At 43.2% G+C, this 23,851-nt stretch overlaps 1 protein-coding gene across 1 annotated transcript in view; it reads left to right on the top strand.

Annotated features, from left to right (window-relative positions):
* Nucleotides 1-3,955: 3,955 nt before the first annotated feature.
* FNBP4 (formin binding protein 4) overlaps nt 3,956-23,851 on the top strand; it is a 146,411-nt gene continuing 126,515 nt past the window's right edge. The window contains 2 exon segments of the mRNA XM_030200946.1: nt 3,956-4,126; nt 5,025-5,120. Of these exon segments, the coding sequence (XP_030056806.1) occupies nt 4,006-4,126; nt 5,025-5,120 (217 nt within the window). The 5' untranslated portion in view covers nt 3,956-4,005.

Here is a 23,851-nt window from a genome sequence, read left to right as displayed (position 1 = left end):
GTTTTCGGAAATGGAGATAGGATTTCTCTAATCTGATCTCCTTTGGGAGGCCATTCCAAAGGGAGGGTGACAAATAGAAAAAAAGCCAATCTCCGTGTAGATTCCCATCTAGCCTTAGCAAGAGGGGGAATAACTAACCTGTTATCTTTTAGGGATCTAAGAGTTTGCATAGCGGTGTAGGGAATTGTTAAGTTCGACAAGTAACTAGGATTTAATGTGTAAAAGGCCTTGTGAGTCAGATTTGCAGTTTGGTCTCCCTCCGTTCTGTACAGAACACTAAGATAAGTGTTGAATTGAGTCTATTTTGAATACCTAGACACAAAACGACAAGTTACACCTTCAATGGGATTAGGGAGGTTTTTCAGCCGATGAAGATTCCGCCCCGTGTATTCAGATCTAAATATTCTGAACCGGGAACTCAGAGGCTTTTTCCTCCACTAACGCACGTTATAACAGCCACATAATATTATTATTATTATTATTACATTTGTACCCCGTGCTTTCCCACACAATATAGGCTCAATGTGGCTTACATAGTAATTTTAAATACAAAGTTAATAGAATGTTAATAAAACAGTAGTAAAACAATGTAAAGTTGGGCTAGATAATATATGACTTGGATAAAAGAGGGTAGACAGGATAGGATAGTGTAATTTGGGAGAAAGGGTAAGGAGGGATAAAATTAAGGAGAGATGGAAAGAGAAGGATGGGAGGTTGGTATTTAAGTCAGAACAGAATTGGGGGTGGAAGTTGGCGAGATTAGGTTGGGGCATTTGGGTAGGCTTGCTTAAAGAGATGAGCTTTCAGCATTTTTCTAAAGGGCAAGAAGTCGTTTATTAATTGGATTGGTCTGGATATAGCGTTCCAAAGCTGGCTGCCCAAAAAGGAGAAACTGGATGCGTAGTAGGTCTTGTATTTAATTCCTCTACAATTGGGAAGGTGTAGGTTAAGATAAGTTCATGAAGAAATAGATCTGTTTCTAGCAGGGAGGTCGATCAATTCATTCATGTAGCCAGGGGATTCGCCGTGGATGATCTTGTGGGTCATTGTGTTGATCTTAAAATTTATTCTTTCTTTGATGGGGAGCCAGTGAAGCTTTGCTCGAAGAGGTGATGCACTTTCAAATTTTGATTTGCCAAAAATAAGTCTGGCAGCCGTGTTTTGGGCAGTTTGGAGTCTCTTCAGTATTTGGGTTTTGCATCCTAAAAAGACACTGTTGCAGTAGTCGGCGTGGGTAATAACAGTAGACTGTATCAGGTTCTGGAAAGTGTTGAGTGGGAGATAAGGCTTCACTCATTTCAATATCCACATCATATTAGACAGCCATTTGTTTAAATTGAAATTTCATTTATATCTAATATTGTGGCTAAGTCCAATTGATTATATATAAGTGGCCTTTAAAGTAAGCCAAGATCATTTGGAGTTATTTTGTGGCAAAATTCGGTGTCTCTGGGGCTATAACAACAATCGACAAGCTAGGCAGTTCATTGCTGCTTAAAGAAATGCTTCTGCATAATGATCTACAAGATATTCGCTGAGGTAACTGCCTGCTGCTGGAAACTGTTCCAATTTTAACTGTATCAAGCCGAAGTAACATCCTTAGCATCAGTCTAACAATTCTAGCAGTAGACACAGGCTCATTGATTCTGTTGAAAGTGTAATAGCAGATCATGATTACACCTATATCCCAAGACCTGACCATCTGTCCATGTGTTCAGAAAAAATTATTGTATATATTTCTGGATTTGTTGTTTTTAAGTTGCAAACATCTCTACATTGTGAGCCCTGCATGAACGCTTGCTTTGGGTGATGAAAGTAGCAGTGCACTGTATTTATTGATAACACAGAAAAGTAAAGGTCACCTTATTTTTCCCTCAACAGATGTTACTGAATTTTGTATGAAGTGTGAACAAAGTTTCTTAGATGCTATGTCTTCAATCCAGCTAGCCCAGCAGTTTCCCTTTCTCGAGTTTCTTGTTTTGAAATAGGTCAGTCTGTGTTGACAAGCTTCTCAAACAGAACTATCTTCTCTGTTTTGTCAGGTCACATGTATGAATATGATCCAGCAGAAAATCATGTGCTTTTGTTAATTAAAGCCATATTAGAAAACTATTTGTAAGTGTGATTTTTATTATGCAGGCAAACAATACACCGCCAAAGTACAAAATAGCAAGCAGCACAGTATTAGTTGCAAAATTTATACAAAGTTGATTATTTTCAGTGGAAAATAAATTTATTTTGTTGCATTTGTACCCCGCGCTTTCCCACTCATGGCAGGCTCAATGCGGCTTACATATTGTAATCAGGTACTTATTTGTACCTGGGGCAATGGAGGGTTAAGTGACTTGCCTGCTATGTGAATATTCCATCAGTGTTTAATTATTGCTACCAAGTATTACGTATTTAGGGCATATGCCTTAAACATAGATTGCTTATATTTGTTTATCTAGACCTTACATGCACATGATACGGCTTATTAAACCCGAAGGCAAAACCAAAGTGTGGTTAAACAATTTGGTATAAACTGTGTTGTACTTGTTATGAAATGCTTTGAGTCCTACGGATCTGTACATGTGTTGTGTTATTGTGGCGAGTGGAAACAGTCAGATGGGCTTATAGCAAGGGAGGGGAAGGGTTCATGGGGTAAAAGTAAAAGTTTTTATTGTGCCAAGTTGGATGGTTTTCTGTTTTTTTTTTCTTGTTCTTTATGAAGGTTATCAACCAACATGTTTTGCTTTTAATAAAGATGTTTAAAACATAAAAAATAAGTTGTGGATGTTACTGAATTCTGTTATTCTGGCTCACTGTATGTCCAGTTTTGGCACACTGTGAGCCATCACAAGAACAGAATATAAGAAAACCAATGGGCTGCATTAGGGGCTTATAACCCATTTAGTTATGTTTCCACAACTGAGAGCGCTGTTTGACAGAAAATATTTTTATTATTTTGACTTATAAACCACTTGTCCCTGAAACATGCTCAAACAACAGAACAATCCATTGGTGTATCTAGAAGGTAAATTTCTGCACAACCAGATGAAGATGTGATTACATGTGCCCCAATGAAAGGAGAGGTTAATTCAACTTCCATTTAATTTTAATATTTCTATACAATTGCTGTTTTTTAGTTATAATAATTTTAAGCAGTTTTGGTGATATTCAATTGTTATTTCATGATATTTATATCAAATAAATTAAAAGGCTGTCCAATAAGTAAAAAAAAAAAAAAAAAAAAACCAAAACTTTTGTCCTCCACCTTTTAAGGCACTGCCTGTCCAAATAAAACAGCTTTAGCCCTGTAACAGATGGACCAACAATTTAAAAAAAAAAAAAAAACCCGAGAATGTGGTTGTGGATGCAGCAGCTCACAGATTTGCTTGCTTTTTGTTTTGATTAAACGGGGATGACGGCTGTGCTGGGAAGGGGAAACTCAGACTGTCCTAATTGGCTTCTTTGCGTAAGTTATAATGGACTAGAAAGGCTCACTGCCACTCTTGCTTATTAAACCTCGCTTGGCCAAACTCATCCACACCAAACCTTCTGCGAAATGAACTCGCTAGATAATCTATGTAACCCAATGACATTTTGCGTAACGTAATGAACAGCACGCCCATTCAATGAGTTTCACGACTGCAATATTCCCCGCCATGTTTTATTGGGCGAGATTTTAGATGTACACTTATATACACTGTCAGCTAGCACATTTGCTTATTTCCGATCTGACGAAGAAGGGCAACCTTCGAAAGCTAATCAAGAAATGTATTAAGTTATGTCCAATAAAAAAGGTATCATCTTATTTTCTTTTCCATGTTTTATTTTGTTTGATTTCTATTGATAACCCTAAGAGTGGACTAACACGGCTACCACACTCCTCTACTTAAGATGTACGCAAGGAACGTGTGGCTGTATGACGTATGGCGCCGGCTCATGAATAATTCATATCTTACGTGTGTGGTGTGGTGTGGCGTAGTCTAGCTTTTCGGCTGCCGTTTCGTTGGTGCTTCCATGGGGAAGAAGTCGCGGTTGGTTTCAGGCCGTAGGCAGATCTTACGATTCTCTCCGCCGGGCCCTCGTAGTGGAGGTGGCGGTTTGACCACACGGGAGGACGCGGAGTCCGCGTCGGAAGGTGAGCGGTGGGCTGACGGGCATTCTCGGCCGGCTATCATGTCTGGGCGCTTAAGGGCGTGTAGGCCTCAGAGGCTTAACTGGCGGTGGGAGTGGGCCCCCGAGCGAGTTTATGAGGGGGGAAGAAAGGAAGTATAACGCGGAGCGGGAAAGAAGAAAGGACAGTGAGTTAAGAAGTGGGATAGGGGTATTCGGGGGGAGTGATGGGATTTAATCTGGTGTGGAGGAGGGCCACGTTATATACTAGTGGTGCAATGAAAGAGTGATGAAAGAAGAGCGGTGGAGAAACGAGAGAGAATTGGGGTTACTTAAGAGGGTAAAAGCTTTTGTTTATCGGAGACGTTATATCAGTATTCAAGACGCTGGCAGGGTGAACGCTTGTAACGTTTCTTATTTTTGCTGTGCCCTGCAATATGTAGTGAGTGATAAAGTGGCTGTAATGATTTGTTGGTGTAATTGGGTTTAATTGCACTCCATGATAACATTTGTAAAGTTTTGGGACAACTTTGAAACTTTTTTTTTTCTGTTGTTGTTAGAAGTTAAATAGAACTACCGTTGTTCTTATGACTTATTTTCGAAAAGGTAGTTATATTAAGTTTGTGAAACCAGTCTTGATTTAGTGATTCCCATTGTGACATATCGAAGTGATTTTGGAGTGTTGTTGAGCTGACGCTTATGAATGCCTTGTGCTGTCATTCCATTGACGTGCGTAAAGCATTAACACAACGGATGCTTAAACAATGAACTTGACATTGAAACCATGGGGATAATGCGCATAATAATAAAGTTAGAAAACACTTAGCAAGTTAGAAGAAAGACGAGGTTAAAATTTTAAGACTTCAAATATCGAGCAGTTTAGCTAGTATGGATCTAACTTTTTTATTTTTTCCCCCATCAAGATGAACAGGAGATGATTGGAGAAGTTCCACAATTTGTTCAAGGAGTCCCCAATTTAACCAGCACAGTAGTAAAGCCTACTGTGGTCAAACCAACAGGTACAGTACACGTTTACAGATCTTTGTTCTAAAAGGAAGACTGCTTAATTGTGTTTGGTTCTTTTGGTGTATGATGAGTAGGTGCATATAAAGATGGTGTGCTCTTGATCTTTTGAGACTGTGCTGTAGAAAGTGGAATGGGTTTAATATACTGCCACTCGACTCCATTGAGAACATGTCTGTCCAAGCAAGAAAATTAAATGTTGGATTGCTAGTTTATTCCAAGTATTGAAAATGAATGTAACTATCCAAAATGATAAACCACTCGTCCACCATTGTGTGTGTTAGCATGTTAAATCATTACTATTAAATGACAGGTATTAAATCAGTGTATATATTTACTGTAATGGAATGATATACCTTTGAGGTAAAATGTGCAAATATCATGAAATTCAGTTTCAAATTCCTCAACATTCATAGCTTAACACCTTTTTGCACTGCTAATCCAAATTGTTTTCTGTGACATCCCACAATTTCATAGAATATGTAATCTTAGAATTGCTCATAACTGAGGATGGTATAGCAGTGTTTTTAAATAAGAGCAAAAATGGTTTATGACATCTTCCCGGAATTCTGTGAAATGTAGTATCATATGTGATGTATGTCTGTGAATATTATATACATTTAAGGATACTAAAACAAGTTTGTTTTAACTTGTGGTTTCCTAGCCTGGAGGACTAACCTAGTATTAAAACTAGCCTAGTGTTTGAAGTAGCAGTCTAAGGATTAGGGAAGCCAGGGTTCAAATCTTCTCCCACTGATGCTTCTGGTGACCTCAGGCAAGTCAGTTCATCCTCCTTTGTCTCGGGTACAACTTAGATTGTAACTCCAGATCCACTTGGAAAGGGAAATAACTTCTATATCTGCTTAAATTTGACAAGCTTAGATATTTGGCACCCACACCAGTCTGGTTTTTGGGAGCTAAACAGTACAGACTGTACTGCTAGCTATGCTTAGAGCACTGGTTCTCAGCCCAGTCTTTGGGACCTACCCAACCAGACAGTTTTTCAGGATATCCACAATTAATATATATCAGATATTTATATTCAGTGGAGGTAGTGCATGCAAATTTCTCATGTGTATTTATTGCGGGTGTCCTGTTGAAAACCCCTGGCATAAAGATGTGTGTGAAAACCTGGACAAAGCTCTGGCTCTGATAATCTTTAGATTTGTCTGCAGTCTTTGATTGGGTGGACTATAATCAGGTTAGAGGTATACATTCTCATCAGTGTTTTCACTCATTTTTAATGACCATTTCTTTCTATATTGACCTCTCTCTACCACAATATCACCTTGTAATTGTATTAGTTCATACCGGAATCGGCCGTTTACGGTACTATGTAAGCCACATTGAGCCTGCAAATAGGTGGGAAAATGCGGGATACAAATGTACCAAATATTGCTCATAATTCAGGGATTCTGATATACAGGTACTATAATGGGGTACCTCAGAGTTCTATCACCCATGTTTAATTTTATTTTTGAGCCCATTGGCACTTTTAACTCAAGAGTTTGGTAGTCCTGCACTTTTTTTTGCAGACGATATTCAGTTGCTTATTGTAGATCCGAGTCAACCTGATCTTACAAATGTCTATAAAGGCCTCCATTCTTTTGCTTCATGGCTGGAACATGGTCAATTAAAATTGAATCCCACTAAATCCAAAGCTCTTTGGATAATTGGTTAACATAGTAAATAACGGCACATAAAGACCTGTATTGTCCATCCAGTCTGCCCAAAAAGATAAACTCATTTTACATTGTATGCAATACTTTATATGTATACCTGAGTTTGATTTGTCCTTGCCATTCTCTGGGCACAGACCATAGAAATCTGCCCAGCACTGTTCTTGTACTAAAAGTTCTGACGCTAACATCGAAGCCCCTTAAAGTTTACACTCTAACCCATCTATATCGATTTAGTCATGATCAGGGCATAGACCATAGAAATCTGCCCAGTCTGCTTTGCACTGGTTTTGCTTCTCAGTGTTGCCACCCAATCTCTGCTAAGATTCCGTGGATCCATTCCTTCTAAACAGGATTCCTTTGTGTTTATCTTACTCATGTTTGTATTCCATTACTGTTTTCATCTCCACCACCTCCTGCGGGAGGGCATTCCATGTATCCACCACCCTTTCCGTGAAAAAAATACTTTCTGACATTACTCCTGAGTCTGCCCCCCCCACCCCAATACCTCATTTCATGTCTTCTAGTTCTACCGCCTTCCCGTCTTTGGGAAAAGGTTTGTTTGCGGATTAATACCTTTCAAATATTTGAAAGTCTGTATCATGTCACCCCTGTTTCTCCTTTCCTCCAAGATATACATGCTCAGGTCGGCAAGTCTCTCCTTGTTATGGTTTGCAACGCAAATCCTATACCATTTTTTTGTAGCTTTTCTTTGCACCGCTTCCAATCTTTTTACATCTTTAGCAAGATACAGCCTCCAAAACTGAACACAATACTCCAAGTGGGGTCTCCCAATGACTTGTAGAGTGGCATCAACACTTCTGCTGGTTATACACCTCTCTATGCAGACTAGCATCCTTCTGGCCATGGCTGTCACCTTGTTTCTTCACCTTCAGATCCTCGGACACCAACATCCCAAGGTCTGTCTGCTGAGACAAGCTTACTAATTTCTCCTCTCCTATTTGGTATCTCTCTTTTGGGTTTCTGCAATTCTTGCCATTAAATTTTAACTTCCAGACCCTCGTCCATTCTTCTAACATTTGGAGATTCCTTCTCATTGTTTCTACACCCTCCAATGTATCCACTCTATTGGCTATCTTTGTGTCATCCGCAAAAAGGCAAACCTTTCCTTTCAACCATTTGGCAATATCTCCCACAAATATATAACAGAATCAGCCCCAGCACCGACCTCTGAGGAACTCCTGCTCACCTTCCTTTCCTCCGAGTGGATTCAATTTACCACCACCCTCTGCCAGCTGACAGTCAACCAGTTTCCTATCCAGTTCAGCCCTTTCAGCATATTCACGAGTCTTCTGTAGGGGGGATGGTATCAAAGGCTTTGCTGAAATCCAAGTAGATTACATCTACCACACGTCCTTCAACCAGTTCATTGGTCACCCAGTTATAGAAGTCAATAAGATTCATTTGGCAGGATTTTCCTTTGGTAAAGCCATGTTGCCTTGGGTGCTGTAACCCATTGGTTTCTAGAAAGTTAACTATCCTTTCTTTCAGCAGCGACTCCATTATTTTTCTTAACACTGACGTGAGACTTACTGGTCTGTTGTTTTCCACTTCTTCCCTGTCTTCACTTTTGTGAAGACGGACCACATTCACTCGTCTACAGTCTCGTGGAATCTCTCCCGTCTCTAAAGATCTATTAAATAAATCTTTAAGAGGTCCTACCAGGACCTCTCTGAGCTCCCTCAGTATCCTGGGATGTATCTCATCCAGCCCCATAGTTTTGTCCACCTTCAGGTTCTCAAACTGTTTATAAACTCTCTCTTCCGTAAACGGCGCAGTATCCACTCCATTCCCAGATGTTTCCTCGGCAGCCAACCGCGGTCTTTCTCCAGGATTTTCCTCCACGAACACCGAAGAGAAGTACTTGTTTAGCACGTTTGCTTTATCCTCATCACTTTTCATGAAACCATTCTCATTATCTTTCAGTCTTGCAATTCCATTCCTTTCTCCAATATATCTGAAAAAGGTCTTGTCACCTCTCTTTACATCTTTAGGCATTTTGCGCTTTCACTAGCCGTATTTCCCTCTTCGCTTCTTTGAGTTTAATCTGATCTTTTCTGTGATTTTCTCGTTGCATTCATTTGTATTTATTTATTTGCTGCATTTATATCCCACGTTTCCTTGTCATCAAGCAGATGAAGCCATTACGTATGGGTTGTGTCCATCAACCAGCAGGGGGAGATAAGAGAGCACTCAACTTTTCACAGTGCCTCATGTGTTGGCGCGTCATTTGAGGTGGCCGCTTTGACTTTGCAAGCTTCAGTATGTGGTTCGTATGTGGCTAGGACGTGCCTCTCTTGGGTACAGAAAGCGGCGTCGCCGGATGACCTAATTGAGTATCTTCCTCTTCTGGAGTCGGGTTTGGCATATTTGGCTGATCTCCTGTATGATATTCTGAGAGCTTCCGCTAAAGGGGTTTCTTTGGCGGTATCGGCTAGGCGCTGGATTTGGTTGAGGCATTGGGCCGCTGATCTTCCTTCAAATCCCGATTGGCACGGTTGCCTTTTAAAGGTAGACTGCTGTTTGGTCAGGAACTAGAACAGATTAAGGACCTGGGTGAGTCCAAGGGTCGTCTCCCTGAGGATAAATCTAAAAACCAAGCGAGAACTTTCCGTCCACGTTTTAAGGAAGCAAAGAGATATAGGCCTGGTAAGGTTGGGGGGTTTTCTAAGCCCCGTTTTTCTCAGAAACAGCAACAGCCCTTTCATCAGGAACGTAGAATTCCGCAGGCAGCTCCCAGAGGTCCACAATGATGGGGCCCTGGTCCAGTCCTCTCCACCGATAGGACGGCTGTCCAACTTTGGAGAAGAATGGGCCAGGGTAACTACAGACGAATGGGTGCTGAGTATTATATGAGAGGGGTACAAGCTGGAATTTGCACGCTCTCTCACAGACAGTTTTCTCGAGTCTCCGTGCAAGTCGGAGATAAAGATGGCAGTGGTGAAGGCTACCTTAACAGAATTGCTGCGTCTAGGGGCAGTAATTTTGGTGCCGGCAGACGAGGTAGGTCGAGGCCGCTACTCGATTTACTTTGTAGTGCCAAAGAAAGAAAAAGCCTTCCGTCCAGTATTAGATCTCAAAGCGGTCAACAAGGCCCTCGCTGTGCGGCACTTCAGGATGGAAACTCTTCAGTCGGTGCTGGCGGCGGTTCAGCCCGGAGAGTTCTTGACAGCTCTCGATCTAAAGGAGGCCTACTTGCATATTCCCATCTGGCCTCCTCATCAAAAATTTCTTCGTTTCGCAATTTTAGGACAGCATTTCCTTTTTTAAATTTTTTTATCATTTTACTTAATTACATTCACATTTATCACGTAAATGTAAGGAAAAACAGAAATTAATATAAGGAAAAAGAAAAAAACATTTTCTCTCAACAATATATATAAATAATTGTCCACAATTGGGGGATCCAAGATCAGGAAAATAAGAAAACACCAAGTGGTTAATCTTACAAATTCATATTTTCTGAGGGACGAAGGTTAATCGGTAATTGCAGCCGGTACAGTGGTAACTAAAGGAAGTTGCTGCAGAGGGTTCTTCATCTGTTCTTTTAACTCCACAAACTCTTGTAATTTCTTGGGTTCAACAAATAAGTAATAAGGAAATAAAAAGGACAGCATTTCCAGTTCAGAGCCATGCCGTTCGGGCTGGCTACGGCTCCTCACACGTTCTCCAAAGTGATGGTGGTCGTGGCGGCTTATTTGAGGTCCAGGGGATTGCAAGTTCACCCTTATCTCGACGACTGGTTGATCCGAGCCCCTTCTTACACAGAGAGTGTGCAGGCCACTCAGCAGGTGGTAACTCTTCTACAGTCGTTGGGTTGGATGATAAATTTTCTAAAGAGCCATCTCGTCCCAACTCAGACTTTGGAATATTTAGGGGTGAGATTGGATACTGCCCAGGGCAAAGTATTTCTACCGGATCAGCGTCGCTTCAAATTGGAGAAGCAAGCGTCATCCATTCTTCAGAATCCAGCTCCAAGGGCCTGGGATTATGTACAGCTTCTGGATTCAATGGCGGCGACGCTAGAGGTTGTCCCGTGGGCTCGGAGTCACATGCGTCCTCTGCAATGGCGTCTCCTCTTTCCGAGGATTACTCAATTCGACTTCCCTGGTCTCCGCAAGCTCGTTTTGCTCTCCGATGGTGGCTGAAGTCGGACAATTTGCTTCGGGGAATGCCTCTGTACACACCCGATTGGTGTGTAGTGACGACGGACGCCAGTCTGTCGGGTTGGGGAGCTCATTCTCAGACATTCTGTGCAGGGGACTTGGTCGGTGCAGAAAGCAAAGCTGCAGATCAATCTTCTCGAACTTCGTGCAATCCGGTTGGCCCTTGTGGCGTTCGAGAAGTTGCTAGACGGTCAGCCAGTACGAGTCCTCTCCGACAACACGACGGCGGTAGCGTATGTCAATCGGCAGGGGGGGACGAGAAGCGCTCCTCTGACAAAGGAGGTGTCAGTGGGCGGAGAACCGGTTGCCACAGTTGTCGGCGGCTCACATCGCAGGAACCTTAAATGTTCGGGCCGACTTTCTCAGTCGAAACTGCTTGGATGCAGGAGAGTGGGTTCTGTCCCCGTCTGCCTTTTATCAGATTTTGGGTCGGTGGGGACATCTGGTGATGGATCTGATGGCTCGCTCCTCCAATGCCAAAGTAGACCGATTTTTCAGCAGGGCCAGAGAGTTTGGTTCCGAAGGGGTGGACGCTCTTCTTCAGAAGTGGCCGTTGGAGCTTCTGTATGTCTCTCCTCCGTGGCCGATGATCGGGTGGACGGTGGGCAGGATAGCTCGACATCCGGGACCGGTGATTCTAGTGGCCCTGGATTGGCCAAGGCGTCCTTGGTATGTGGATATGATTCGTCTTCTAATCGACGAGCCGTTCCATCTAGCTCATTTGCCGGATCTTCTCTTGCAGGGTCCGGTGGTCATGCAGGACTCCGCTCAGTTTCGGCTTACGGCCTGGCTATTGAAAGGTCGCGTCTGAGACGGAAAGGTTATCCGGAGGAAGTTATTACCACAACGTTACATGCGCGAAAGCGATCGACATCAGCGGCGTGTGCGAGAGTTTGGAGAACCTTTGTTTCCTGGTGTGAGGCGGCTGGAGTTTCTACGCAGTCAGCTCCCCTAGGTTCTATTTTAGCCTTTTTACAACAGGGTATGGACAAAGAGTTGTTGCTTAACACTCTGAAGGTACAGGTTGCGGCTTTAGCCTGTTTTAGGGGCCGGTTGGGGAAGCATTCCTTGGCCTCTCATCCAGATGTGGTGTGCTTTTTGCGGGGATAGGTCAGTTGAGGCCGCCTCGAGTTTCGATGGTACTGGCGTGGAATTTGAATTTGGTCCTGTGGGCATTGCAACGGCCTCCGTTTGAGCCGCTCAAGAAGTCTTCTTTGAAGGATGTCACATTGAAGACCATCTTTCTTGTGGCCATGGCTCCCGCTAGACGGGTATCAGAGATTCAGGCGCTCTCATGCAGAGATCCCTTTCTTCGTTTTTCGGAGGCAGGAGTTTCGGTTAGGACAGTTCCCTCTCATGCCTAAAGTGGTTATACGTTTTCATCTTAGCCAAGAGGTGGTGTTACCATCTTTCAGGAGGGAAGATTATCCTAAAGATTTTTGGGCTCTACGTTGTCTGGATGTTCGGAGAGCTTTGTGTGCTTACCTGGAGGCAACTAATTTGTTCAGTAAGTCAGATCATCTCTTTGTTCTGTCTGCAGGAGGAAGGAAGGGCAATATGGCCTCTAAGGCGACCATTGCTAGGTGGCTTAAGGAGATGATTTCCTTGGCATATCTTTTGATGGGGAAGTCTTCTCCGCTAAGCGTTAAGGCATATTCCACAAGAGCGCAGGCGTCGTCGTTTGCAGAGTCTCGTCTGGTGCCGTGGGAAGATATCTCGAGGGCAGCGACTTGGTCGTCGTTGCATACATTCTCAAAACATTATTGGATTGATGTCGCACTGCATCGAGAGGCAATCTTTGGGGCTTCGGTGTTGGCGGCCGGTATAGTTCGGTCCCACCCTGGCTGAGGATTGCTTTGGTACATCCCACAAGTCTCTGGATTGATCTGAGAGGACACTATGGAAGGTAAAATTATGTCTTACCTGATAATTTTCTTTCCATTAGTCCTTCAGATCAATCCAGAGTCCTTCCCTGTATTGCAAACTTGTGATTTCAGATACGTTTAGTATAATCAGTTGGTTCTTGTTTCGTTGAACGGTTACTAGGTTTTGTGAGTTTCAAGTTTGACTTAATGCTTTTCACTTTTAGCAGCGTGGCGAATTCTCCCAGGTTATGCTGCTGTTATAGAGGCAGGAGACTGTATATTGTTCATTTGCTACTGCTTTGGTATCGTGTATACTGAAGTTAGGAAGGCTGCACATGCCCTCTAGAGGAAAACTTCGGAGTTCTCTCTATCTAACCTGCTAGAGGAGGGGCATAACCCACAAGTCTCTGGATTGATCTGAAGGACTAATGGAAAGAAAATTATCAGGTAAGACATAATTTTACCATCTTGTTGGTTAACTGCCGCAGGCAGTATAAGCAAATTAATGTTAGTGTACACTGGAGTCGTCATTGCGCAACTGTAAGACTTTAACACTGGCTGAACGAATAGAAGTTCTTAAAAAATTAGAAAACAAAGTCAAGCATCTATTGCCAAAGAATATGGTGTCAATCCCAGTCAAATTTCACGTATCTTGAAGCAGAAAGACCAGCTTCTGAAAGACTGACAAAACAATACAAATCCACACCGGAAACAAAAATGTGAGGGGAAAAGCTGAGGAGGTAGAAGATGCTCTTCTTTGGTGGTTTTCTCAAATCAGGAGCAGACAGTTTCCTGTCAGTGGTCCACTGCTTATGGAGAAAGCTAATCAGCTAGCTGAAAGACTTGGACTAACTGAATTCAAAGCCACTGTTGGATGGTTGGAAAGATGGAAGGAGAAGAACAACATAAAATTCAAGAAACTGCATGGTGAAAAACAAGATGCTGATGACTTGGGTGCTGAAAATTGGGTTGTTTCAGTTCTTCCTACCATCTTGAACGAGTTTGCACCTCGTGACATTTTCAATGCTGACGAAAACGGTCTCTACTGGCGAGCGATTCCTGATGAAACACTTGCATTCAAACAAGCCGAAACTACAGGAGGTAAAACGTCGAAGGACCGACTAACGATCCTCCTTTGCTGCAATATGGATGGGAGTGAGAAGTTGGAACCACTCGTCATAGAAAGAACAGCCCCATTGCTTCAAGAATGTTAATTGACTTCCTGTGTCATACGAGGCTAACGCAAATTCATGGATGACTGGGGAAATTTGGAAGCAGAGGCTAAAGAAGTTACACTAGAATGCGGGCACAAAAGCATCAGAATTTGTTGCTTTGTCGTAATTTATTATTTATGTATTTTACAGCATTTATACCCCACAATTTCCCACCACTGGCAGGCTCAATGTGGCTTACAACAGTTAAATAACAAATCGGCGAGTACAATAAATTGAGAGGGATAAGTGGGATGGAGAGGTAAAGAGAAGAAATGGGTTAGTTCATAATAGCACTAGAGGGGTTAGTGTCCTGGGGTCAATGAGATAGGACAGTATCTTTAGGGTAAGCTTCCTGAAAGTCAGATGATCCTGGACCGTTTTCACCGATTTGGGTAGTGTATTCCACAGGTGAGTACAGGCATAGGAGAAGGTGGAACCATATGTGGTTTTATATTTCAGTCTAGAGCACGCAGGGTAATGAAGGTTTAAGTAAGAGCGGGCAGTTCTGAGTGAATTTCTCGGTGGCAGGTTGACAAGGGCAGCCATATATGCTGGGGCTGCTCCATAGAGAATCTTATGGACTAGGATACAGTTTTTGAAAGTTATGCGCTCCTGTACGGGAAGCCAGTGGTGCTTCTCATGAAGCGGGCTGGAACAGGTGAACTTTGACGCTCCATAGATAAGTCAAGCTGTGTAGCTTTTTTTTTAGGAGCATGCCTGTGCACCCTGCTTTTTAGGAGCATGCCTATGCACCCTGCGTATATGCCATTGCAGTAATCAAGTCTGTTCAAGACTGACGATCTGACTAAGTTACAGAACACTCCTCTTAGGAAATAAGGTTTCAATCATTTTAGCTTCCAGAGAGAGGAGAATGCTTTCTTGGTGGTTAAGATGGTAACAGCGTAAGGTTCCGGTCCACAATAACGCCTAGTATATGCAGGCTTTCAGAGATAGGCAAAGTAAAGGTAGAGGGTCTGAATTTATTAAAGGGAGATGTAAGAATTAGGCAGTGATGATGTCAGGTTGTCTAACGTCAAGGTGGTCTTCCTGCCACCAAACACTACCTTTCTGATCCAACCTATGGATCGGGGCATAATAGCCAATTTCAAACATCATCAGGCTCTTGTGCTACGTTGTCGTCTGAGCGTTATGGATGACCAGACTGGCAAGGATAAATGTGCTGTTGAACTGGCTCGTAATCTATCACTGTTGGATTCCCTACATATGCAGAAAGAAGCCTGGAATCATCTTACACAGGCAACCATTGTGAACTGCTACAAGCGGGCAAGCTTTAAGGATGTGGAGAGGGACGAAACAGATGCAGCTGTTGCAAATGCGTCAGATGAACGGGCTAGTGACATCCCAGCCAGTGTTACTGAAGAGTGGTTAGGGTAGTGGACTTTGGTCCTGAGGAACTGAGTTTGATTCCCACTTCAGGCACAGGCAGCTCCTTGATTCTGGGCAAGTCACTTAACCCTCCATTGCCCCGTGTAAGCCGCATTGAGCCTGCCAATGTGGGAAAGTGCGGGGTACAAATGTAACAAAAAAAAAAAAAAGAGGAGTTTCATCACTATGTAGCTGTTGATTACGATCTACAAACAGCTGATGACAGCACTGATGTCCAGATATGCGCCTACACGCAGGCAACAGCTGATGATGAAACAGATGATGAAATGAGCAGTGAGGCACAAGCTGACGAAATTCAACAATCTCCTGTCACTCTTGCAAGAGCGCTGGAGAGTCTCAACACCATGTGGGTCTATCTGGAGGCCACTGGATGTCAGTGCTATGACAGTTTTTACCATCTGGCACACGTAGTCTATGGAACTCACAGACACAAGAGTGTAAAGAGGACTATGACCAGTGGTGTGTTGGAGCCCTCTCGCAAGAGCCGGTTGTTACATTTTTAAAGCTCTTGCGAGCCGGTTGTTTTGGCAGGTGAGCTGGCTCCTAGGGGCGGCGCAACCCGGCAGTAAGTGAGGTAAGCATGGCAGGAGGGCGCCACAAGCCATGCTTACCTCACCTACTACTTATCATTTCTAAAGCGCGCCGATCTGGGGGATTTAAATCTTTGATTTACCTCCATCGCAGCAGCTGCAGTGAAAGCCCGTTTCTAGTCTTCCCTTCATTCCAGTCAGTGTCCCGCCATCTTCTGACGTCATTTCCTCTTTCCGCAAGGGTGGGACACTGACAGGAAACAAAAGGGAAGGCTAGAGATGGGCTTTCACTTGGCTGCTGCGACGGCTATCTCAACATCTCCAGAACTCTGGCCGAGGACGATGCAGTGTATTACTGTTTGGAACAGCAGCAGCGCACAGTGACACAGATGAGGAAGTAAGATAAGAACAAGAGTAGAAAAAGAGCCCAACGTCTGTTAGGATAATTTGAGAGCCCTGCCCGATCTTCCACCTTCCCCCTCTTTATTTATCTCCTTTTTATAATCTTCTGTTTTTTGGTGTTTATAAACTGTACATTTAGTTTCTAGTTTCCAGATAATTAAGGGGCCCTGTCAGCGTAAGAAACATCAGTGATATAGTGTTTTTGTAGTGCAGGTACTAGTGTTGTGTCCTTTATCTGGCTGAATCAATGGAAAAGGCGCAAAAAAACAAGAGTGGAGAATCCAAAAGCAGAAAAGGGGGGTACAATGGCCACATGAGAGAGTGTTTCCAGCATTTTTTCAAAGTTTATGCGGTAAACGCCTTTGTTTTTTTCAGGGGTGTTTTACTAGTGCTGACTAGTTAAATCTTAAAATGAGAAGGCCTAATGTTAATCAGAGGGCTGCTGCTTAGCCTGGCAGTAAATAGACCCATGTAATGAGGTTTAATGACAATAAGTGAGATGGGAGCAGCATTTCAGGAAAGAAAACATGAAATGCTTTAAATGATTTTTAGACTCTTGGATTTAGCAGAGCTTCAACGAGTTCTCATGTGAGACAATACATGCAAGAACTCACAGCTGATTGGCTAAAAGTGTGCAATATCCTGGCATGACACTAGAGGATGTTGTGATTCTCTGACCCTTCACCTGAGGCACTAGAGGGCACTGTGGCTCTATAGCCTAGAGCTGGACTTCTGGTTAAGACAAGATATCCAGCTGTTGAATCAAGATACTGTAGTAGATTCAATGTCCTTAAAAATAAAACCAGACAAAAGATAGTAAAATAGTACTGTCAAGTAATCAACATGATGTGATAAGAAGTCTAGATTGAAGTGTCTATATGCAAATGCTAGGAGCCTAAGACATAAGATGGGAGTATTGGAATATATTGCACTGAATGAAGAAATAGACATAATAGGCATCTCTGAAACCTGGTGGAAGGAGGATAACCAGTGGGACACTGTCATTCCCGGGTACAAATTATATCGTAGTGATAGGGTGGACCAGATTGGGGGAGGAGTAGCATTGTACGTTAACGAGAGGCTTGAATCAAATAGATTGAAAATTCTGCAGGAAACAAAAGACCTCTTGGAATCATTGTGGATTGAAATTCCATGTGTAAAGTGTCCCGCCTTCTTCTGATGTCATTTCCTCTTTCCACGAGGGCAGGACACTGACAGGAAATGAAGGGAAGGCTAGAGACAGGCTTTCACTGCGGCTGCTGCGACGGAGGTAAATCAAAGGTTTAACACCCCCCCCCCCCCCCCCCCAAGGGTGGCAGGAGCAAAAAGAGGGATGTTGTGGGGAGAAGGGGGCGGGCAGGTGGACATGGGAGCGTGAGGGTAGGGGAGAGAGGAGCATCAAAGCCATCGATGAATATGGATGGGAAGGCAGGGCCCAGGGAGAGAGGAGAGTTGCTGGATATGGATGGATGGAGGAGGGCAGGGGAGAGAAGAGAATTGCTGGATATGGATGGATGAAGGGGGGCAGGGGAGAGAGGAGAATTGCTGGATATGGATGGATAGATGGATGAAGGGCAGGGGAGAGGACAGTTGCTGAACATACGTGGATGGAGGGGAAAGGAGAGTTGCTAGGCATGGGTGGATTGAGGGGTGGGCAGGGGAGAGAAGAGGGTTGCTGGACATGGATGAATGGAGGGGAGGGCAGGAGAAATTCTGTACATGGATGGAGGGGAGGGAAGACAGGAAGAAGATGCACATGGATGGAGGGGAAGGAATAGAAGAAATGCTGGACATGGATAGAGGAGAGGGAAGGGAGAGAGAAGAAATGCTGGACATGGAGGGAAGAGGGAGGAAGGAGATGAGGGAAAAGGAAGAGGAAGAGAGGAGAAAAACTGCACATGGGTGGAGAAAATAGGAAGAAGCTGGATGGTCAGTCAAGTCTGTGGAGGACCAGAAATGAAGAAGAAAGGAGGAAAGAAAAGAAATAAATGGAAAGGAAGCTCTAGAAATGGAGTCAAGGGAACAGATAGCAGCAGAATCAGATACTGGGCCAGCTTGATGAGAAAAACAGTCTCCAGACAACAAAGGTAGAAAAAATTATTTTCATTTTAGTGTTTGGAATATGTCCACTTTAAGAATTCACATCTGCTATCATATTTTGCAGTGTATAGCAACATGTTTCTGTTTTTCTGGTATTGTGCTGCATGCGGAGTCTAACTTTTTAGGATTTCAGATTAATTTTTGAAGAATTTGAATAGGGGCTATCTCTGTTCTGCATGTATGACTGCAAGACCAAGTGTCTGAATAGGGATCTGTTAGGTTCTGAGATTTTTTATAACACATTGTTTTTCCAGAGTTGGCAACACTGTCTGTTCTCCTAATTCCTGGTCTGTATGCTAATTTGGTTTGTGTCATTTTGGATATACTGCAGAGACTTTTTTTTTCCTGGCAAAGGGCTTCTAAAACAGACATCATGTTATGTTATGAGAATCAGGTTTTCAACGTTAAAAAGTTTTTATATGTATTTACTTATTTATGGCATTTTATCCCACATTAACATGAATTAGATTGGAACCTGGGAGCATTTAATTTTTTTTTTCCTGTAGAGAGTAATGCATTGCTGCCCCCCACCCCCCAGGCTCCCTGGCTATAGCCAGCTCTGCAATTTGGGGGGGGGGGGGGGTGCAGAGGTGGACCGGGGACAGAACTTGTTGTTAAACATTTACCAGCACACCACTGACTGTGATTTATTACTTCAAGTAAACCTAACGTCAGTTAACGGAGACTGTATACTGTACGTATAATCAGTACTGTACATATGTTTATCAGATGTCAAGCTTCTTTTTTTCAGTCACAATGGTTAAGTGCACGCTCTGGTTAACTGCAGGTATTTCTTTGGTCCCAGACCCTTGCACTTAAGCGGATTGCACTGTATTTTACTGGTCTGGATGCAGAATGAATTATTTGTATTGAACTTAACTGTGGCTGTCATAAGCATGAGGTAGTGCAGGTGCCTCAGGATGCTGGTTTATAGTTGAGGGAGCATCCATAATGCTCAGTTTCTTGATTTTTTAGCACATATATACTATAGCATGGTATTCTTTTAAGTGTTATGATCTTTATGGCAATCCAATATTGATATGATCATTTGTATCATTAATGCTGTATTGCTGTAAATATCCACTTAAGTCAGAATTAGTGTCTTTGTAGATATTCACAGTGATGAACCATTTGAAAGTTACCCTCTACCAATTTCTGTTGGTAATTTTTGAAAGGTATTTCTGTGGCTGAAATAGTGTATTGCATGCAGATTGAGCTCTTCTAAAATTGCCTTTGACATGCACATACAGGTTATACACACATTTTATATGTATCTGTTTACCTAAATTGAGTGACTGTTTTCTGAAGGAGGGCTTGGGGAGAGGTTAGTGTTTGCATCCACAATTTGTAAACTATGTGGGGATACCCAGCGGAAGGCAGATGTATGTAAAATAAGACAGGAAAGTTATGCATTCTAAATGGTAGATATAAATGTGCATAGGTGGTACCTTTTCTGTGGGATAACTTTTCAAAGGGAAGGTGTGTACATGTTTTCCTTCTGAAAAGTGGTGTAACTTTATATGCATATTTGCATAAGTTAGCTTATGTCACCCTCTTGGGGATAACTTACAAAGAATTTTTTTTGTGCACACATGCTCCATTTTCTGTGAACAAACTACTGCTGAAGTCTTCTTGGATGATCAGTTTTGCTATCCTGGCTAAGCCTTTCTTGTCCATGGTTAGCTGTTTTTTGTCACTACCCCTGATGTAGCCTAATTGGCAAAACGTGGCCATGTCAGCTCTGTACTAATAAAGAACCTGTTTGGACTTTGTGTCTGCTTTCTGTTCATTCCTAAAGAAATAGGCATAAAAGTAGAATTATAGCACAATAATCTCAGCAAACATGTGGTGAACATATCCTCGAACAGATCACCAAGGGTGTGAGCTAACTCTGCACTGATCTATATGCTGTGTTTTAATTGCTCGATACCCCTCCGTGAAGCCACCTCCCTAGCTCACTTCTGGGCATAAATTGTAGAAATCTTTTCTATAGAATCTAGACAGTGTTATAGTTACATTTCTAACTTTGATGTGTGTAATTACTGCATTTTTGCAGGTTTTAAAATAAATATGAAGAAAACTCAGTCCTACAATATCAGTGTTACTAAGAAAGAATTGCAATCCGCTTTCCTATTCTGTTGGGCTACCAGTGGATTGTGAAATATTTTTGGAGTTTGGTTGAAGCTACGCTAAATTACTGTATAAATTCAAAGCAGATCTAGAACAGTGGAAAGGTTTTTCTGGTTTAACAGGATTTCCACTATTATATTTTCCCCGAGTACTGTAACCTTTTTTCATGTTTTGCCAATAACTGTGCTTAAGAGAGAATTTCCTGGAAGGATGAAATATATTGAAGTTCATTTGAGGAGACCTAGATTCTTGTGTAAAATACTATTTAGAGACAGGGTGGATGCTTTACAAGGCAGTACAAGCTAGTACTGCTATTGAATGGTTTCAGAACTACCTACATAAACTTTGGACAGCAATTGAACAAGAATTGGTTGGTCTCTTTAAATTTCATTTTTTTCATGTGGCTACCCAGGAGAGTCTGGGGGAAGATGCTTGCCCACTACTTGCATATGTTAAAAACTCAAGATGCTATGAGTTTCTCAACTCTCTACTCCATTTAGAAAACTTTTCTTTTTTCAATTAGGTAACCTCCCACTATTCCAGAACTGTGGGATAGTTGTTTCCATCAACCAGCTGGTGAAGAGACTGAAAACTGAGGTATATCTCTCTTGGCATCCAGTCTAACTCCTCAGTATTTCCTATCTTCACTTTTCATCCTCTGGTTCTGAGTGATTTGCTCCTGGTCCAGTTGGTCAGCTGGTCCCCAGTTGAGCTTTGCAGGTGGCTTTAGTCTGCAGAGTCGTATCTGGAATTCTTCAGATCCCTGTTTCTGCTGCCCCATGAATTTACTTCTTCCCTCCTTTCACCTCTTCCCTGTCTCAGCTCAGTTTTCAGTTCTCTATCTGCACCTGCTGGTTAATGGACACAACTATCCCACAGGTTCTGAAATAGTGGGAAGGACTAATAACAAATATTGCCATACTGGGACAGACCAAAAGTCCATGCCCGGTTTCCATAGAGTCCCACAGATCAATCCAGAGATGAGTGAGTTATGTCCCCCTACCAGCAGGTGGAGATAGAGAGAACTTCAGATTCTTAGTATATGTAGACCTGTGTAGCCAGCTTACTCTCAGTATTCTCTCTATCTCAGCAGGTGGATGGACATATCCTGTGCAGCTCTCTGGATTGAGATGCTCCTAGCCTGTTCCCTCAGGATTAGTTGAGCTAGGGGTTCGTGGCCATGTTGAGCCAGTAAAGGGGACAGTGGTGCCAGGTCCCTCCCCTACCCCGTTCCTGTCGTCAGGCTTGGTAACACTCCTTGGCACTCAGCATCTGATTCTCTCTGCAACTCCTGCCTCTTAAAAACAAAAAAACCCAAGAGAGAAGGGAAAGTCGAAGAGGGAAGAAAATAAGCAGAACAGAGACCTTTTCTTATTCACCACAGTGGTTGGTAATTTCTTTCTTTGGGGCTCTGTTTTTACTTCAAATTGAGGTGAATGTCATTTTCTTCTTTGCCAATGGAACAGGAACTCATGGAATTCGGCATGGGGTGTTTTGTTTAATTTTATTTATTTTCTGTTTGGGCGCTGGCAGGGGAACATTTTTTCGGGTTCCGTTTGTTTGCCTTACCGAACGGTGCTTTTGGCGGGATCTCGCCGTCGCGGGCGCCATCTTGGGCTCTCCGTCGCTGCATGGTGAGCAGTTACGGGTTTTATTTAGATAGTGGGCGCTTGTGGATATGCGCGGGTTCGGGGCGGTAAGATCTATGCCGGCCCGACTTTTCTTATCAGCTGTTCTGGTCCTAGTGAGAGGAGTTTGAGAGCTGCCTGCTGCTGTGTTATTTTTGCGTTGAGAGAGTTTGAGGGCTGATCCGCCTTTCCCGCTCGCGATGGCTCGTGGTGCTAGTGACTTACCTGGTGTCTTTTGTTGGGCAGCATGGTGTAGGTTATTTGCGACTGTCGGACTTTGCCTGCTCTGAGCTCGTTTGTATATGGCAGGAGAACGGCTGGAAAATAAGCGGTTTTCGCTTCCTTTTGGCTGCATTCTTTGGAGGGGGTAAGGTATGATTTTCCCTCAGCTTCCTTTCTGGCTAGCTTGCTAGCGTTTTTGGCGCTTGTAGCTTCTTGTGCATATTAGTGTTTTTCTGGTCAGCACATGATCCTTCTAGGCCAGACTCCTGTGGTTAGCAGGCCTGGTGGGTGTTTCAGCCAGATCCCACGGGGGGATAAGAGGTTTCTCAGGCTGACTTTGGGCACATCTGTTTTCTCAGCTCTCACTACTGATTGGAAGCCTGCTTCTTCTTCAGGCACCTAGCTGCCGTACAGCTTCATTTCCCTATGAGGTCTCTAAGGCTTGCTGGGTCTGTTTCTTTCAGGCTTCTCACTTTTTTAGTGTTCAGTTACTCCAGCCAATTCCTGTTACTATCGGGCTAGTAGTTAGCTTGGCTTAGGCAGCAGTCCACGGAGGTGACTTCCAAATCCCTTTTGGCATCCTGACCTTTGGAGGATTTTGGACACTGGAGTTTCTTCTTCAGGTTGTCCTATGCTTTCTGCATTTTGGCCCCTGGCTGGGCTCAGGACCAGTGTTCTAAGATTCTCAGTTTGATGAGTTGCTTCTTTTCTATAGTACGGTTAATACCTGGGTAATTTCAGACTTTCTTGGGGTCGACAGGCTAGCTCTTCCACGGCCAGGCAGTTACTGCCACTTTGCCAGCGTTTCTAACTTTGGGCACGGAGCGTACCGGTTGTTTTAGGGAGTGTAAAGTTTTCTTTTGCTTGGTAGTTGCTCCAGGGAACTTACTTCCAGTGGAATGGTTCTGTCTGGTGGGGAGAGTTATAGCCTCCCGGGCCCGCAAGGAATTTTGTTCCAGGGCTTCTTGCGGCAAGGGATCTTAGCGATTTATGACCATGTTCTTCATCTTACGGGTTGTCGGGGTCATTTTTACAAGACATGGTGATAGTGGCAGTTTTCTTCGTGAGATGGAGGTCAGGTGCTTTCACACTTCGGGGCTGGCAGAATTGCGGCGCGCTCTCTTTCTCTCACTCTATCTAGGGATTCTACAGATTCTTCTTCCAAGAGTCAGTTTTTCCGCTCAATAGTCTTGCCTTTTCGGATCTTTGGTTCCATGTAGGCTTGGGAAATCTGTTCTTTCTGTTAATCCTCATTATCAGAGGCCAGCTCAAGTCAGGTAATTCTTTTCCTGCCAGGTACGTGTCATGGAGATACGATCAGTTAGGGGATCTGGGTCATTCCCTCTTGGGCCTCAGCTAGTAT

Source organism: Microcaecilia unicolor, chromosome 4 (assembly GCF_901765095.1).
Source record: "Microcaecilia unicolor chromosome 4, aMicUni1.1, whole genome shotgun sequence".
NCBI classification, from domain to species: Eukaryota; Metazoa; Chordata; class Amphibia; order Gymnophiona; family Siphonopidae; genus Microcaecilia; species Microcaecilia unicolor.
The sequence above is the reverse complement of the archived record's forward strand: the minus strand, read 5'-3'. Positions and strand labels throughout refer to the sequence as shown.